This window comes from Myotis daubentonii, chromosome 1 (genome assembly GCF_963259705.1).
Source record: "Myotis daubentonii chromosome 1, mMyoDau2.1, whole genome shotgun sequence".
NCBI classification, from domain to species: domain Eukaryota; kingdom Metazoa; phylum Chordata; class Mammalia; order Chiroptera; family Vespertilionidae; genus Myotis; species Myotis daubentonii.
In genome coordinates this window covers 160,544,498-160,559,687 of record NC_081840.1, presented here as the reverse complement: position 1 = coordinate 160,559,687, position 15,190 = coordinate 160,544,498, and the positions used below count along the sequence as shown (strand labels likewise).

Below are 15,190 nucleotides of genomic sequence, written 5' to 3'. Positions count from 1 at the left end.
TAAACAAATCTAGACACAAACCTTTCACCCTTCACAAAAATTTACTCAAATTGGATCACAGACCTACATGTAAAACATGAAACTATAAAATTTCTAGAAGATAAATGGGAGAAAATCTAGGTGGCCTTGGGTATGGTGATAACTTTTCAGATACAACACCAAAGGCATATCCATAAAAAAATAAAAATATGCCAAAACTGGTTTGGCTCAGTGGATAGAGCATCGGCCTGTGGACTGAAAGGTCCCAGGTTCGATTCCGGTCAAGGGCATGTACCTGGGTTGTGGGCACATCCCCAGTGGGAGATATGCAGGAGGCAGCTGATCGATGTTTCTCTCTCATCGATGTTTCTGACTCTCTGTCTCTCTCCCTTCCTCTCTGTAAAAAAAAAATCAATAAAAAAATATAAAAAAATAATAAAAAAAAATAAAAATAAATAAAAAATTCTTCTTGGAAGATGCAACATGAAGAGAATGAGATGACATACCACATCCTGGGAGAAATTTGCAGAACACACACCTGATAAAGGACTGTTATCCAAAAAATACAAAGAACACAAAACTTAATAATAAGAAAACAACCTCAATAAAAAACAATGGGCTAAAGATCTTAAATTACACCTTATCACAGAAGATAAACAGATTGCAAATCAGCATATGAAAAGATGTTCTACATCATATGTCATCAGGGAATGCAAATTAAAACAATAGTGACATAAATAGACACTTCTCCAAAGAGGACACACAGATGACCAATAGACAGATATATGAAAAGGTACTCAATGTCACTAATCATCAGAGCAATGCAAATTAAAACCACAACAAGATATCACCTCACACCTGTCAGAATGGCTCTCATCAATAAATAAACAACAAATATTGGTGAGAATGTAGAGAAAAGGGAACCCTCCTGCACAGTTGATGGTTGATGGGATTGCTAATTGGTGGTGGAATCATGATGGAAAACACTATATAGGTTCCTCAAAAAAAATTAAAAGTATAACTACCTTATGACTTAGCAATTCCACTTCTGGGTATATATCTGAAGAAACCCAAAGCACTGATTTGAAAGAATAGATGCATTCCTATGTCTATTGCAGTGTTATTTACAACTAGAAGCCCGGTGCACAAAAATTTGTGCACTCAAGAGGGTCCCTCAGCCTGGCCTGTGCCCTCTCGCAGTCTGGGACCACTTGGGGGATGACCACCTGCTGGTTTAGGCCCGCTCCCTGGGAAATTGGGCCTAAGCTAGCAGTCAGACATCACTCTGGCAGCATGGGAGCCCTTGGGGGATGTCCACTTGCCAGTGGGGAGTAGGCCTAAGCTGCAGTCGGACGTCCTTAGCGCTGCTGAGAAGGTGGGAGAGGCTCCTACCACCACCACTGTGCTGGCAGCTGTCAGCCTGGCTTGTGGCTAAGCAGAGCTCCCCCTGTGGGAGTGCACTGACCACCAGGGGGCAGCTCCTGCATTGAGGGTCTTCCCCCTGGTGGTCAGTGTGTGTTATAGTGACCAGTCATTCCCAGTCATTCTGCTGTTAGGGTCAGTTTGCATATTACCCTTTTATTATATAGGATAGAGGCCTAGTGCACAGGTGGGGGGCGGCTGGTTTGCCCTGAAGGGTGTCCCGGATCAGGTGGGGGTCCCACTGGGATGCCTGGCCAGCCTGGGTGAGGGGCTGTTGGCTGTTTGCAGGCTGGTCACACCCCCTTCAGGGTGGGGGTCCCCACTGGGGTGCCTGGCAAGCCTGGGTGAGGGGCTGATGGCTGTTTGAAGGCTGGTCAAGCCCCCCCCCCCCAATGGGGACCCTCTCCCCATGGAGGTTTGGCCAGCCTGGGTGAGGGGCTGGTGGCTGTTTTCAGGCTGGCCACACCCCCTTTAGGGTGGGGGTTCCCCACTGGGGTGCCTGGCCAGTATGGGTGAGGGGCTGAGGGCCGTTTTCAGGTTGGCCAACGCCCCCTGGTGACGGAAGCTCCTAGCCTCACCTTTTTTCTTTCTTTCTTTTTTTTTTTTATTCTGGGATTTATTTACCTTCTATAACTGAAACTTTGTTGCCTTCAGTGGAGCTCAGAGCCGGCTCCTGCTCGCTCCAGCTCCATGGCCATGGCTGGCTGAAAGCAGGTATCTGGGGTTTATTTATCTTCTATAATTGAAACTTTGCTGCCTTCAGTGGAGCTCAGAACTGGCCAGGAAGCTTGGCTTCCTCCATCTCTGGAGCAACCACGCCTCCTGCTTGCTTCAGCTCTGTGGCTGCCGGCTGCCATCTTGGTTGCATTAATTTGCATATAGTTGCTCTCATTGGCTGGTGGGCATGGCTTAAGGCATAGTGAAGGTATGATCAATTTGCATGTTTGTCTTTTATTAGATTAGATAGCCCAGGTATAGAAGCAACCAAGTAGTACCCATCAACAGAGAAGTGAACAAAAAATTGGTGGTACATATATACAATGGGATATCAGAAGGCCATTAAAAAAAAAGAAATCTTACCATTTCTAACAGCATGTATGAACCTAGGGGATAATATCCTAAGTGAAATAAGTCAGACAGATTTAGGTAAATACTATAAGATTTCACTTACATGTGAAATTTAAATTACAAAAAAATAAATGAAAAAACAAAGCAGAAAAAGATTCACAGATATAGAAAACTAACCAATGGTTGCCAGAGGGGAGGGTTGGGGGATAGCTGGGTGAAAGAGGTAAATAATGGAATAAGTACAAATTGGTATTTATGAAGTATTCACAAGACATAAAATACAGCATAGAGAATATAGTCAATAATATTGTAATAAGTATAGTGCCAGGTGTGTACCTGAAATATCAGGGGGATCGCTTTGTAAATTATGATTATCTAACCACTATACTATACAACTAAAACTAATATAAAATAATATTGAATGTCAAATGAAATTGAAAAATAAAATAAAACAATAATGACATATCACTATACACCTGTTACAGTGGCCAAAATCCAGTACATTGTCAACACCAAATGCTGGCAAGAATATGGAGCAACAGGAACTCTCATGCATTGCTGGTGGGAATGCAAAATGGTATAACCAATTTGAAAGACAATTTGGTATTTTTTTACAAAACTAAAAATATTAGTACCATAAAATTTTAAAATGGCACTTCATAGTATTTACCAAGAGAATTTGAAAACTTACGTCCACATAAAAACCTGTTCGTGAATATTTGTAGCAACTTTATTTATAATTGCCAAAACATGAAAGCAATAAAAATATCCTTAACTAGGTGAATGGATAAATAAAAGGTTGTACATAAAGACAATAGATTATTCAGCACTAAAAATGAAATGAACTTTCAAGCCATTGAAAGACATGAAGGAACCTTAAATGCATATTACTAAATGAAAGAAGTCAATCTGAAAAGGCTACACTGTACTAGTATATGATTTCAATTATATGTCATTTTGGAAGAGGCAAAACTACAGACACAATAAAAAGACCACTTTGGATAATTATAAAGGCAGTGTTTATTGAAAAACATTTCATTTTCAAAATTGAGCTATCAGCTGTTAAAGTGGTTATACATTTTTTGGGACACTCTGTATAGGCACCATACTGCGATTTTATCCAATCTTGTTATCAGCAGAGGGCAGGAGTAGAAATTGAAATAGATCCTTCTCTGTGTGAACCTTAGTTACGTTTTAAGAAAAATTTCAAATTTTCAGAACATAAAAATGTAAATAATAATATACTATGTGAAATATATTCCAAGACCAATTTATAAAAATAAAAGCATAATATACTAATTAGACCAGACAGCTAAACAACCTTCCAGTCATCATTCTGGACAAAGCCATGGTGGCGGGGGCCAAGGCAGAGGCGTTTAGGGGTGATCAGGCAGGCAGGCGAGTGGTTAGGGGTGATCAGGCAGGCAGGCAAGTGGGTAGGGGCAATCAGGCAGTCAGTCAGAGGGGTTAAGGGTGATCAGGCTGCAGGCAGGCCAGCGGTCCTGGATTGTGACAGGGGAGTCTGACTGCTGGTTTAGGAATTCTGTGGACTTCCACTGAGGGGTCCCAGATTGTGAGAAGGTCAGGCCTGGCTGAGGGACCCCCTGCCCTCCTGTGCACGAACTTGGCACCAGGCCTCTAGTTCAAATATAAAATCATTATCATCATTATTAGAGACTAGAGCCCGGTGCATGAATCCCTCAGCCTGGCCTGTGCCCTCTCACAATCTGGGACCCCTCAGGGAATGTTGGACTGCCAGTTTTGGCCTGATCCCCTCAGGTTAGGTCAAGGGCCTCTGGTAGGCATATAAGATCTTTGGTTAATCTTTTACCACCTTCCTCCTACTCCCTTCTCTCTGAAATTCATCAACCTGTTCCATTTCATGCTTGTGCATTGAGTGTCTGCCCTTGCTGGTCAGTGCACATCATAGCTACCAGTCGAATGATCGCATGGTTGAACACTTGCTTAGGGTTTCATATATATATATATTTCCTAGTTCATTTTGTTCCATTAATGCGGCAATGAAAGCCACCTGTAAAATAATTTGTTCGAGTTTGCCTAACTAATAAAGACTTAGATTTAGATTTTTGTTCCTTCCTTATTTGGTCCAAATATTTTAGAGCACAAATATATTCCTCTGTCCTCTCCAGCCCTATATCCATACTTAAGTTCTCATACTTTTTGAGTTTTTTCTTCTATAACACTTCAGGTTTCTATTACTGGGACATTTATTTATTTAGGTCAGTTTATCTGGCTCCTACAGAACTCCAGTGTAGTAGAGGATTTTGTTTCCTTCTCCCATTAGAATTACTGAGAGGTATGCTTTTTTCATCTTTCCAGCACCATATCAATGGCAACCTCATAGGATTCACTTCTTATCTGAGGTTCATGAGTTCTAAAGCAGCAGTTCTCAAAGTGTAGTCCCTGAATCAGCAGCAAGAACAGCACCTTGGAACTTTTTTGAAATGCAAATTCTTCACCTAATGATTGAGAAACCCTGGGCATGGGGCCCAGTAATCAGAGTTCTAACTAGCCTTCTACGTGATTTGAAGTGTGTGTAAGAACTACTCTCTAAGTCATAGGATCTCAAATTTGCTTATACATTGGAATTACCTGGGGAGCTTTAAAAAATATTGATGGCTGGGTCCTAACCCCAGAAAGTCTGAATTAATTAATTTGGGGTAAGGCCAGGGAATTGGGAATTTTGCTAGCTCCCCAGGTGATTATAAAATATAACCCAGGTTGAGAATCACTGCTCTTAATCATTTGTAACTTCCTATTACAGTTGTCACCTCCAGGTTCTTCGAGCTTTTTGTTCTTTCCCTAAGGAGCTATGCCATATGAGTATACAGTCAGGCTACAATGAATTAGATATTAACTTGTTGTGAGTGGATTTAGATGTTAAATAAAATGTGACACTGCATCTTATCATTTCATTTGGTTTTGTTTATCATACATGATAAGCCTTTGAACTTGAAGCTGAAATAATTTAATGCAATGTTTCTTTTGAATCTATTGGACTTTGTATGCATCCGGGTGACATGCAAACTGAACATCTAAATGCGCTTCCTGTGATCTTTGGGAAAAGCACAAGAGGAGAAAGAGTGTTCCATGGTACATTAACCATGTAAAGTGAGCTTAATCAGATGGAATTGATTTGCTTACGTTGCCCTTATATGTACAAAAAGAACTGTTCTGAACTAAATAAATTCAATATTAAAATTGCCTTCACACTCCATATCTAACCAATTTTATCACCATATATTCTACCAGTTAGATGTTACTTGGAGAGGAAAATGTAATTCTTTAGCTAGCAAATGAAGAGAGATAGCAAGAACTTCTTCACACTGTCAGTAGGGAGGAATATGTTAAGGACCTTTCTCTTACTTATGTCAGACATGGATAAGAATCACTTCCAAATCAACATTTCTTCCTCTCATTCCAGAGATGAGCTTTCTCCACACTCAGTCAAGTGCTCTACTCTTGTCTTTATAAAATAAACATTGATATATCTCTTTTTAATCTCAATCTTATTTTATATGTGGAGAAAGTTCAATGGTGACTATACCTTGTAATTCAGGCTTGAGAGTGGAGAGGCTGATTTGATATTGAGCTTCTTAGTGTCTTTGATATAAAAGGATTCTAGGATATTTCAAGGCCAAGTGACAGCATTTAACCATTAGAGTCAGAATTAATATAATTACTGTAACATGCAGCAAAATCAGAATGGCAACCAGGGGGTCTTGACTTGAAGACACTTGTGTGTGATAGGTAAGCTAACAACAAGGGTCCCACTGGAATTTATAAGAACAATAACAAGAAATCAAGAGCAAGGAAGGAGAAGGCAGATGTCACTTGTTGCAATGGAAAATCATGATCCATTCCTTTCACTCCAGAAATGAGAAAATTTCTCAGACCCAGAGCCCATTTATTGAAAAAGAACTTGAGCCCCCAACAGAAGGGCTCTGAAATGTAACAGAAAGAATACATAGTAAAATTGTACTTCCCATTCCTTCCCTAAGGCCATTTAACAGAGCATAATAAGGAAAGGGGTATAACCAGATCTGATTATTAGATGTATTTGATTATCTTTGGATAATTCTGTCTAATTAAAAGGTGATCTGAAACCAATTTCAATGTTTGTGGGGGTGGGTTTTCCCCACAATCAACAATCCTCAGACCCCAGCTCTGAGTGTCCAAGAATTAAACTTTGTTCTCACACGATCTGCCTGGAGACTACAGATGCCAATGGCAAGCCCATGTTATCATGTATATTTCTGACAGACTGCCTATAGATCACAGGTTCTCACAACCTGCTCTTTGGTTTTGATTGATTTGCTAGAGAAGCTCACAGAACTCAGAGAAATGTTTTACTTACTAGATCACTGATTTATTATAAAAGGATATAAGTGAGAAACAGCCAGATGGAAGAGATGCAAAAGGCAAGGGATGGGGAAAGGGCATGGAGTTTTCATTTGCATGTGCTCACCAACTAGGAAGCTCCCAGATGTCACCCTTTCGGGTTTTTTGGAAGTTTCACCACTAAGCCACGCTTGATTAAATCATTAGCCTTTGGTGATTGATTCAACCTCCAACCCCTTTCCCCCTCTGGAAGACGGGTGTAGAACTGAAAATTCCAACACTCTAAACACATGGTTGACTCTCCTGGCAACCAGCCCTCAACCTTAGGAGTTTTCTAAAAGTCACCTAATTAATATACTCCTCATTAATATAAATCAGTTGTGGTAGAAAGGGATTTATTTCAGGAGACACAAAAAGGATTCCAATAAACCTACATCAATAACTGCCACATGGTCATTTTAGGCTCCTCATGTCAGTATTCCAACAGTTATAAAAAATTCCTGTGTTGGCAAGAGAAATTGACCCTTGTTATCATAAAGATATAAGGTTATCCTATATAATAAAGAGCTAATATGCAAATGGCCATCATGCCCTCACATCCTCATGCCCTTGAGCCCTTGCACCCTTGCACCCAGGCCAGGGGACCTGAGGCTGGGCTGGGGGACCTGAGGCCACGACCCCCACCCCTGCACAGGAACTGGTGGACCTGAGGCCACACCCCCCGCCTGGCAGGGCTTGATGGGGGACATGAGGCCATGCCCCCTGCCTGGTGGGACTTGATGGGGGACCTAAGGCTGTGCCCCCCTCCCTGCAGGGCTTGACGGGGGTGGGGCCAGCGGGTCTGGGTCTCATGTGATTTCAAGGCATGCACAGGCAGGCGAGGACTTGACTCTGGGTCCTGCGGCGTGCCCCAGACTCTGACAGGAGGGCGATTTTCATATACATTTTACTATTTTTTTTCATCTCTGACACTTCTATTATAGAGAAAGGGCAAATAGCAATGTTAAAATATTTCCTCTAATTAATTTCCTTTTAATGTGCATGAATTTTGTGCACCGGGGAACAAGTTCCTATATAATGAAGGCAGGTAGAAGAATGTCTAGAACTCATAGGAGTTACTGGGCACTTCCTGGCGCTTCCCTCCCTGGTGGTAGGTATGAATGGCCATCTGAACCAACTACAACTCAAGGAGTGTACATTAACTCAGATCCTTCAGAAATGATTCCAGGTTACCTGACGGGACAAACAGCTTAGACCTGGAGAAGTATAACAGATAGTGAGAGCAAACTGGAATGGATAATAGTGGAAGAATATGATGACTGCCAATCATGGCTTTGTAGTGTCATAACTTATCCCATGAAACCTTCAGATATAAGGTTTATGGTTTTACTTTTTTTTTTCTTTTTCTTTTTTTTTTTGTTTTGTTAAAGATTGTAGCTGGCTACCATGACACAGGAAACTAGGACAATGTAAATTTAACATGGAACATAAGATTAGAAAGGAAAAAGTAAAACTGTAATTATATTCAGATGGCATGATAATGTATAAAGAGGACCCTAAAGATTATACCACAAAACTACTAGAACTGACAAATTTAGTAAAGTAGAAGGATACAAAATAAATATCCAAAAATCAGTTGCATTTTTATACACCAATAATGAACTATCAGAAGGGGAAACTAAGAAAACAATCCCATTCACAACTGCTTCAAAAAGAATAAAATACCTAGGAATAAATTTAACCAAGCATGTAAAAGACCTGTACTCAGAAAAGCATAAGACGCTGAAGAAATTGAAGAAGATACAAGTAAGTAGAAGTATATATCATGCTCATGAATAGGAAGAATTAACATTAAAATGTCCATATTACCCCAAACAATGTATAGATTCAATGTAAATCCCAGGGATTATTTCACAGAACTCAAACAAATATTCCAAAAGTGTATATGCAACCACAAAAAAAATCTCTGAATAGCCACAAAAATCTTGAGAAAGAACAAAGCTGGAGAAATGATACCACTTGACATCAAACTATACTACAAGGCCATAGTAATAAAAACAGCATGGTACTGGCATAAAAACAGAAATATAGATCAAAGACCAGAATAGAGAGCCCAGAAATAAACCCATGGTTTCATAGACAATTAGTATTTGATGATGGGGAAAAGATGGTCTATTCAATAAATGGTGTTCAGAATAATTGGAAAGATATGTGAAAAAAAAGAAAGAAAGAAAGAAAGAAAGAAAGAAAGAAAGAAAGAAAGAAAGAAAGAAAGAAAGAAAGAAGGAAAGAAAGAAAGAAACTAGACAACTTTGTTAAACTATACACAAGAGTAAACTCAAAGTGAATTAAAAAAAAATGTTGGACTAGAAACCATAAAAATTCTAGAAAACATAGGCAGTAAAATCTGGAACATCTTTTGTAGTAATATATTTTTTCCTGATATATCACCTCAGGAAAGAGAAACAAGAGAAAAAAATAAACAAATGGGACTACATCAAACTTAAAAGTGTTTGCACAGAAAAGGAAACTATGAACAAAATGAAAAGACAACCCACTGAATGGAAAAAGATATTCACCAATACATCTGATAAGGGCTTAATACCCCAAATATATAATGTCACTAATCACCAGAGAAATGCAAACTAAAACAACAATGAGATATCACCTCACAACGATTATCAATAAATCAACAAATAACAAGTGTTGTCAAGGATGTGGAGAAAAGGGAACCCTAGGTCACTCTTAGTGGGAATGCAGATTGGTGCAACCACTGTGGAAAACAGTATGGAGTTACCTCAAAAGATTACAAATTGAACTGCCTTATGGCAACATTACATTTCTTGGAATATTTTTAAAGAAAGATGAAATACTAAATCAAAAGAATATATGTACTCCTATGTTCATTGCAGTGTTATTTACTATAGCTAAGATTTGGAAACAGCCCAAGTGCCCATCAATAGATTAGTGGATAAAAGAGCTGTGGTACATTTACACAATGGAATACTACTCAGCCATGAAAAGAAGGAAATCTTGCCCTTTTCCACAGCATGAATGGACCTGGAACATATTATGCTAAGTGAAATAAGCCAATCAGAGAGAGACAAGTACCATATGATCTCACTTTATTTGGAGTCAAATGAACAAAATAAATTAACAAACTAAATAGAAACAGACTCATGAATACAGAGAACAGGCTGTCAGCTGTGAGAGAGAAAGGAGGTTGGAGGCTGGATGAAAATGGTGAAGGGATTAAGGAAAGTAAAGACAAAACAAAACAAAACTCATAGACACAGACAACAGTATGGGGATTACAAGAGGGAAAGGGGGGTTGGGGAGGTAGAAGAGGGTAAAGGGACGATAAATGGTGATGAAAGGAGACTTAACTTGTGTCAGTGAACACACAATACAATATACAGATGATGTATTATAGAATTGTATAACTGACCCCTATGTAAGTTTATTAACCAATGTCGCCCCAATAAATTCAATAAAGTAATATATCCTATATAATAAAGAGGTAATATGCAAATTGACCATCACACACTCATACAAGATGGATGCCCCCATGTGGTCATAAGATGGCCGGTAGGGGAGGGCAGTTGTGGGTGAGCAGGGGAGGGCAGTTGGGGGGGACCAGGACAACAGGAGAGGGCAGTTGGGGGCGACCAAGCCTGCAGGGGAGGGACCAGGCCAGCAGGGGAGGGCAGTTGGGGGTGATCAGGCTGGCAGGGGAGTGGTTAGGGCAGCCGTGGGCAAACTACGGCCCGCGGGCCGGATCCGGCCGGTTTGAAATGAATAAAACTAAAAAAAAAAGACCGTACCCTTTTATGTAATTATGTTTACTTTGAATTTATATTAGTTCACACAAACACTCCATCCATGCTTTTGTTCCGGCCCTCCGGTCCAGTTTAAGAACCCATTGTGGCCCTCGAGTCAAAAAGTTTGCCCACCCCGGGTTAGGGGGTGATCAGGCAGGCAGGCAGGTGAGCAGTTGGGAGCCAGCAGTCCTGGATTGTGAGAGGGATGTCCAACTGCCAGTTTAGGCCTGATCCCACAGCAGTTGGACATCCCCCGAGGGGTCCCAGATTAGAGAGGGTGCAGGCTGGGCTGAGAGACACCCCGCCCCCCAGTAACAAATTTCGTGCACCAGGCCTCTAGTATATATTTAATAAATAAGCTTACTCTCTGGAAAATAAGAGAAGTGTATATAACAAAATTTCTCTTTAGAAAACATGTAACTCATTTCCTTTTCTTTCAAAAGATAGTAAAGCAGACTTGATAGGTTTTGCTGTCCATTATTCATAAAAGTCTAAATGGAAGACATTCTGATAGGTAAGAAATAATGTGCCTATATATGTCTACAACTTACTGCTCAAGAATATTAGTAGTTAAAAGTTAAGAAAGTTTTATCCAATCTTAAATCTTATATCCTTCCTAAATTTCTCCTGTTGTGAACTACACTAGCTCAACAACTGAGTAGTATTCATGCTATTTTCACTTCGTGCTTGAATACCGTTGCTAACCTGTCTTCTATCATCTCATTATAATATTAAGTATTAAGCACAAATAAAATGATAGATTTTGTTCTGGAACTTGTGCCTGTCTGTTACCTACCTACACTGACTTCAGAGCTGAAAACCTAGGATTTTAAAAAATGCTTCTTAAAAGCTTTCAGGTACATCTTACTATATCCACTGCTCTTGGCCTAGTCTCTCTCTTGAATAATGAATGCAACACAGTAGATCATATTATTGGCCTGAGTTCTCCTCTGTCTCAAACTCAGCCTCCATACTTCTACTAGAATGTTCTCTTAAAATAAAATTCAGGTGATCCTGTTTTTTGTTTTGTTTTTTCCCAGAGGCTCCACCATCATTCTGTAAATTCCTCTGTGTTTTGGCACTTAAAACATCTGCTGCCAGAATTTATCCCTTTCACCTCTAAAAATGCATTCAATACTACAAAGTATCATTTCTGTGCCACATCCATATATACCAACTATATTGTAATTAATTGTGTACTTATTTCCCGTTTATGCTTTTCAAGGGCAGTGTCCCCATTTCCTTGATGAACCGTAGCTATCTGTGCACTGGACTCGGGCATACATTGGAAAGATGCTACTTGCCAGTAGACATTCTTGATATTTGCATAAACAAGAGGAGAAGCCTCCAATGAAAATAGCCAAAACATAATGGTGAAGAATGCATTAGCGGCCACAAAAATAGCTCATATTGTAGTGGTTCACTTAATCAGGAGGTAAGATGATCAAATGTCAGTTCATGAATTTGGGTGGTAAAAAGATAAAATGAAACCATAGATGGAAATGAAAAATTGAAAAAGAGCATGCAGAAATACATTCCTGAGAGAGGACTTCTTGTCAACCTGTATCTGCTTCTTTCATATAATACACAGTGGTGGGCAGACAGAAAAGCAAGCAATAAGAAGTGAGGAGGCCTGTGTCTCTGAGACCGCTGAGGTCACTCCAGCTGGACAAAATCATATTTTCAAAGGGAAGGGTGTTCAGCAAAATCTTCTAAAAGACCCACAGCAATCGATAAGCACATTAGGCAAAGGGAGTATAAGTGATATTTTTTTGGAGTTTGGTATATTAGATGAAACCCCACCTGATGCTGTAAACCAATTTGTATGACCATTGATTTTGAGTTTTGTTAAGAGATAAAAATGCTGAGAGCACCAGCTGTTCCTTGGCCAAAGGCGCTGTGGGGTCCGCAGCCCTGTAGTAAATGACCAACATCCCTGGATGGGTTCAGTCACCTACAACCTGTCATGTCAGCACAGTTAGCCATTTACAAACCAGTGGGGGTTTGTTTATCTTTCAATAGAACCACCTGCCTGGAGTTAAATTGCCTGGGCTAAAAATAGAAAAATAGTGCACAGGATAGTTGTACCATTCAAGAGGACAAAAGCATTAGACACAGGGAAGGAAAACAGGCAAATTCCCAACTTACTGCTTTGTCGGAATCTGGGTAGGGTCTTGGGAATTTTTATCTAGTTAGCTTTGTAACTGGAAAAAAAAATATTAACTGTACCAGCAGGTTTAAACTTCTAAAATCTGCTGAACTTCATTATAAAATGAGGACAGTAAAAAAACAAAACCAAACAAACCCACAAAACAAACCCATGGTGGAATATTAGCCTTATCAACCCTAATGATAGGCTGGTAATCCATAAAGCAGACCACCATGGTAACCTCCTGAGCATACTAAGCAGGTGGAACATACTCAGTTCTGCAAAAACCAGCAGGGTGCAGTTCAAAGCATTCGTAAAAGTCTTTACAAGGGCAGGGCCAAAAATGTCTCAATCGGTGCACATTTCTATAATAATGACCAAACTCTTAGCTTATTTGTTCATGAAATATACAGTAGGCAATCCTCACAATTTCATGATATGATTGATGTGAGAGATTGGATGGACCTAGAGAGCATTATGCTAAGCAAAATCAGCCAGTCAGAGAAAGATCAGTATCACATGACCTACCTCATATGTGGAATCTAATGAACAACCTAAACCGATGAACAAAAATAGACCCAGAGACATAAAAACATTGAACAGACTGACAAACCTCAGAGGAAAGGCAAGGGAGGGTGGAGGGAGGGAAGAGATCAACCAATGAACTCATATGCATATATTCAAAACCCATAGACACAGACAATAGAGTGGTGAAGGCTTGTGAAGGTGGGGGATGGAAGAGGGCAGTGAAGGAAAAAAAGGAATGTATGTAATACTTTCAACAATAAAGATTTATTTTTTAAAAAAAAAAAAAGATTGGGAATTGATTGAACGCAGGGACTCCAGTTGAGGTCGGTCTGCATCAGCCGAGCGCACACACCAGCAACCATGTCTAAGGGACCTGCAGTTGGCATTGATCTTGTCACCACCTACTCTTGTGTGTGTGTATTCCAGCATGGAAATGTGGAAATAATTGCCAACGATCAGGGAAACCAAACCACCTCGAGTTATGTTGCTTTTACTGATACTGAGCGATTGATCGGTGATGCTGCAAAGAATCAAATAGCAATGAATCCGACCAACACAGTCTTTGATGCCAAGCGCTTGATTGGACGTAGGTTTGACGATGCTGTTGTCCAGTCTGACATGAAGCATTGGCCTTTCCTGGTGGTGAATGATGCTGGCAGGCCCAAGGTCCAAGTAGAATGCAAGGGAGAGACAAAGAGCTTTTATCCAGAAGAGGTGTCATCCATGGTTTTGACAAAGATGAAGGAAATCGCAGAAGCCTACCTTGGGAAGACTGTTACCAATGCGGTTGTCACAGTACCTGCTTACTTCAGTGACTCTCAGCATCAGGCCACCAAAGATGCTGGAACTATTGCTGGTGCTGATCAAGCGCAACACCACCATCCCCACCAAGCAGACGCAGATCTTCACCACCTACTCCGACAACCAGCCGGGTGTGCTCATCCAGTTTTATGAAGGTGAGCGTGCCATGACCAAGGATAAACAACCTGCTTGGCAAGTTTGAACTCACAGGCATACCTCCTGCACCTCGTGGTGTTCCTCAGATTGAAGTCACATTTGATATTGATGCCAATGGCATCCTCAATGTCTCTGCTGTGGATAAGAGTACAGGAAAAGAGAACAAGATTACCATCACTAACGACAAGGGTCGTCTGAGCTAGGAAGACATTGAGCCCATGGTCCAGGAAGCTGAGAAGTACAAAGCTGAAGATGAGAAGCAGTGGGACAACGTGTCTTCCAAGAATTCACTTGAGTCCTATGTATTCAACATAAAAGCCACTGTTGAAGATGAAAAACTCCAAGGCAAGATCAATGATGAGGACAAACAGAAGATTCTTGACAAGAGCAATGAAATCATCAACTGGCTTGAGAAGAACCATACTGAAGAAAAGAAAGAATTTGAACATCAGCAGAAAGAGTTGGGAAAAGTCTGCAACCCCATCATTACCAAGCTGTACCAGAGTGCAGGAGGCATGCCAGGAGGAATGCCTGGGGGTTTCCCTGGTGGAAGAGCCCCTTCATCTGGTGGTGCCTCCTCTGGGCCCACCATTGAAGAGATTAATTTAGCCAGCTTTGAGCGTAGATCTAGCATTGTTCCACACAAAACATTGAAGGACCCAAATTTGTACCAAATTCCATGGCAGTTTTAAAAGTTGAGCTGCTGTATAGTAAATAACTGGGCCTTCTTGATACTTGAATACAGACTGTGCACAGGGAAAGGAAATATAATGCACTTTATAACTGTATTGTAAAGTGGAAAATGCGGCGTCTTAAATAAAACTATTTTTAAAAAAAGATTGGGGCCGAAACCGGTTTGGCTCAGTGGATAGAGCGTCGGCTTGCGGACTGAAAGGTCCCAGGT

The 15,190-nt window shown here is 40.5% G+C and overlaps 1 protein-coding gene across 1 annotated transcript; it reads left to right on the top strand.

The window, feature by feature from the left end:
• The first annotated feature begins 13,633 nt into the window (after window positions 1-13,633).
• On the top strand, window positions 13,634-15,087 carry LOC132215552 (heat shock cognate 71 kDa protein-like). Its single transcript, XM_059663914.1, is given in 2 exon segments — window positions 13,634-14,185; window positions 14,341-15,087. Coding segments are annotated over 2 exon segments (1,134 nt in total). The 5' UTR covers window positions 13,634-13,689; the 3' UTR covers window positions 14,979-15,087.
• The last annotated feature ends 103 nt before the right edge of the window (window positions 15,088-15,190 follow it).